Below are 3,285 nucleotides of genomic sequence, written 5' to 3' on the forward strand. Positions count from 1 at the left end.
GTCCGCCTCTCACCCGTCCACCCCCACCCTCTGCCTCTCACCGCTCTGCCCCTCACCCCTCCGCCCCTCATCCCTCTGCCCCTCACCCTCCGCCGCTCACCCCTCTGCCTCCCACTGCTCTGTCCTTCACCGCTCCGCCCAAACACCTGTCTTAGGGTCTGAGCACCAGCTGTTTCCCCGCTGCCCAGATTGCGTCTTCTTTCTCATCTCCTAGGCCCCCCCTCACTGCCATGGGTCTCGCTGACAGATCCCCCAGGTCTTCCCTGACCACCCCGGGTGATGGGCACTCTGCCCCGACCCTCCTAGCTCTTGTCCCCTGGGATGCGCCCCGTTTGTGAGTCATCATCTCGGCCGCTGCCCTCGGCGTCAGCTCTGCAAGGTCAGTCCCGTACTTGGTGAGGGTTTACTAAGGGGAGTGCATGAAGTGGGGGCATACAGGCCTCCCGTGATCCATGGAGACTTGGTGGGGTGCTAGGGACAGGAGGGGGCAGCCCCTAGGGTCTGGAAGCCCTACCTGAACCTCTTGATGTTCTTCTCACACACCCGGATGAAAAGCACGATGGGGTAGATGTTGGACTTGATCAAGTCCCTCGTGCAGCCGATCCCAGCCTCCAGCAGGCAGTGCTTGTTCTGTGGGCACAGTGGCTTCGGTCAGCAGCAGCCCGCCCACCTCTCGCTCCTGTGAAGGTGCCTGCGGCAGGGCCTGGATGCAGGGTTGGGGTCTATAGCCGGGTGGGAGCCCTGAAAGCCATTTGCCACTGATCCAGGAGATGAGACCCCCAGGAGTCTGGACACTCCAGGACTCTGCTGACCACAGTGATGTTCATGAGCAGAGTCGAGGCCTTGGCCGGGGTGAACCAGGTGGCGTGAATGAGTTTGAATGAAACACCTGCTACCAACCGGGCGTGGTGGCTCACGCCTGTAATCCCAGCACTTTGGGAGGCCGAGGTGGGCTGATCACTTGGGGTCAGGAGTTCGAGACCAGCCTGGCCAATGTGGCAAAACCCTGTCTCTACTAAAAGTACAAAAATTAGCCAGGTGTGGTGGCCCACGCCTGTAATCCCAGCTACTCAGGAGGTTGAGGCAGGAGAATTGCTTGAACCCGGAAGGTGGAGGTTGCAGTGAGTCAAGATGATGCCACTGCATTCCAGCCTGGGTGACAGAGTGAGACACTGTCTCAAACACTCAAACACACACACACACACACACACACACCTGCCCCAAAACACCCGCTACCCTAGCCCGCCTTCAATTAAGAAAGTAGGGAACACATGAAGGGTGAGTCAGCCAGGCTGGCAGGTCCCAGGAGTATCTGCAAGGGTTCTCAACCACGAGCTCATCATTTTGAGAAAGGACAATCTCTGCTTTGCTGAAGGCATCACTTAAAAAAAAATTTCCACCAAATGTTGGCTGGGCGTGGTGGCTCAGGCCAGCAATCCCAGCACTTTGGGAGGTGGGAGGATTGCTTGACGCTAGGAGTTCGAGACCAGCCTGGGCAATATAACAAGACCCTATCTCTAAAAAAATTAGAAAATCATTAGCTGGGCATGGTGGTGCATAACCATAGTCCCAGCTACTCGGGAGGCAGAGGTGGGAGAGTTGCTTGAGCCTACGAAGTCGTGGCTGCAGTAAGCCGGGATCGTGCCCTGTACTCCAGCCTGGGCAACACAGTGAGACCCAGTCTCTAAATAAATAAATAAAACATCAGACTTTGCATTGGAAAAGAACATAAACACAGCATTCTAAGTGTGCAGCTCAATGAATTTCACAAACTGAACACAGCCTGGAACCAGCACCCGGGTCTGGAACTAGGAATGGCCCACCCTGCTCAGGGTCCCCTTGGGCCTTCCGCAGGCCACTGCTCCCCCTTCCCCGTGAGCAGGGCCATGGCCCACATTTCTAACAGCACAGATCTGCTGGACGGCTTCTTCTTTTCAGCTAAAAACAATCTCAGCTCCAACCCTGTCCGCTTACTTTCTGTCTGCTCCAGCCGCCAGAATTTCCTAAAGCTGTGGCCCAGACTTTAAAAAAAACAAAAACACCACCATCTGCTCTTGCCATCCCCAAGGTCAGCGTCCACCACAGAGCCAGCCCCGGCAGCTGGGGAGCCCTCCACTGATGGAGACTCAGAGCCCACCACGGAGCCAGCCCCCGGCCCTCCACTGACGTGGACAGGGAGCCTTTCCTTCATCCAGTGCTGGGACGAGGAAGAACTCAATGCTTAGGTCACGTTTTGTGGCTGCAAAAACTCCACACTGCACACAGACGTTGCCAACAAGCCTCGTGATGTCCTGTTTTCCCCTCGTTTGGTGAAAGCAATACCTGTCACCTTCACGTTCATCCTGTCTCTTGCCCTGATGAGCTGGTTCTCTATCTCTGGCCCTTGTTAGCACAACCAGACACACACACCCCAAATAATGCGAACACACACCAGCTCCAGGAAGCCATCACAAACAGAAAGCGGCTCCAAAATAAAAACTCACATCGGAGCCCAGGGGACAAGGGCGCAGAGAGGACGTTAACATGGGGCAGCTGCTGGGACAAGGGGAAAAGGAGAGGTCTGGCCACGGGGAAGTGAAAGCAACTCTTCATCCCACCCTTGTCCCGGGCCCAGGTGGCCTCATGAGGATCATCACGGAGGATCCCGGCCCCGTCCAACCTCCCAGCCCCCGCCTCACCTTGGCAGACACAGCTTCAATGTTGGCAGGGGCGATGCATTCGAACGTGTTGGGGTTCTTCTCTCGGGAGTAGATGATGGTCTCTGTCTTCTGCCTTCTGAGGAACTCATCTCTTGTGATGATATCTGCAGAGAGAGGAGCCAGTCCTGAGGGCAGCACCAGGTGGCCTTGGGTTGACCATCCCACCCAGGCCCTGCCTGCCACCTTCTGGGCTCTACAGAACTCGATGTCCAATCTCCTTCCAGCCATGTTTAAATGAATCTTATCTCCTTTCTACCAGAAAGACTGTGAAGCTCCTTGAGGGCAGGGCTAAGGTTAACCTTCTTCATACTCCCCATGGCAACCCATGGAGCAGGTGCTTGGCAAATACTCATGGTTTGACTTCTCAGCAATACCTTTCACTGGACAAAGCAGCTCAGGCACTGTGGTGCAAGGCTGATCACCAGTCTAAATAAATCTCCTGTTCTACCCACCCATCCACCTACCCATCAATCCACCCACCCATCTACCGACCCCTCACCTACCCACCCATCCATCCACCCACCCATCCACCCATTCACTTATCCATCCATCCATCCATCCATCCATCCATCCATCCACCCACCCA

The 3,285-nt window shown here is 55.8% G+C and overlaps 1 protein-coding gene across 1 annotated transcript in view; it reads right to left on the minus strand.

Annotated features, from left to right (window-relative positions):
* CARD11 (caspase recruitment domain family member 11) overlaps nt 1-3,285 on the minus strand; it is a 152,892-nt gene that overhangs the window by 3,061 nt on the left and 146,546 nt on the right. The window contains exons 23-24 of the mRNA XM_017894718.1: nt 2,679-2,803; nt 515-630 (exon numbers count right to left, since the gene is read on the minus strand). Coding sequence (XP_017750207.1) covers nt 515-630; nt 2,679-2,803 — 241 coding nt within the window. The remainder of the gene's footprint in view (nt 1-514; nt 631-2,678; nt 2,804-3,285) is intronic.

This window comes from Rhinopithecus bieti, unplaced genomic scaffold (genome assembly GCF_001698545.2).
Source record: "Rhinopithecus bieti isolate Rb0 unplaced genomic scaffold, ASM169854v2 scaffold_1017, whole genome shotgun sequence".
Taxonomy (NCBI): Eukaryota; Metazoa; Chordata; class Mammalia; order Primates; family Cercopithecidae; genus Rhinopithecus; species Rhinopithecus bieti.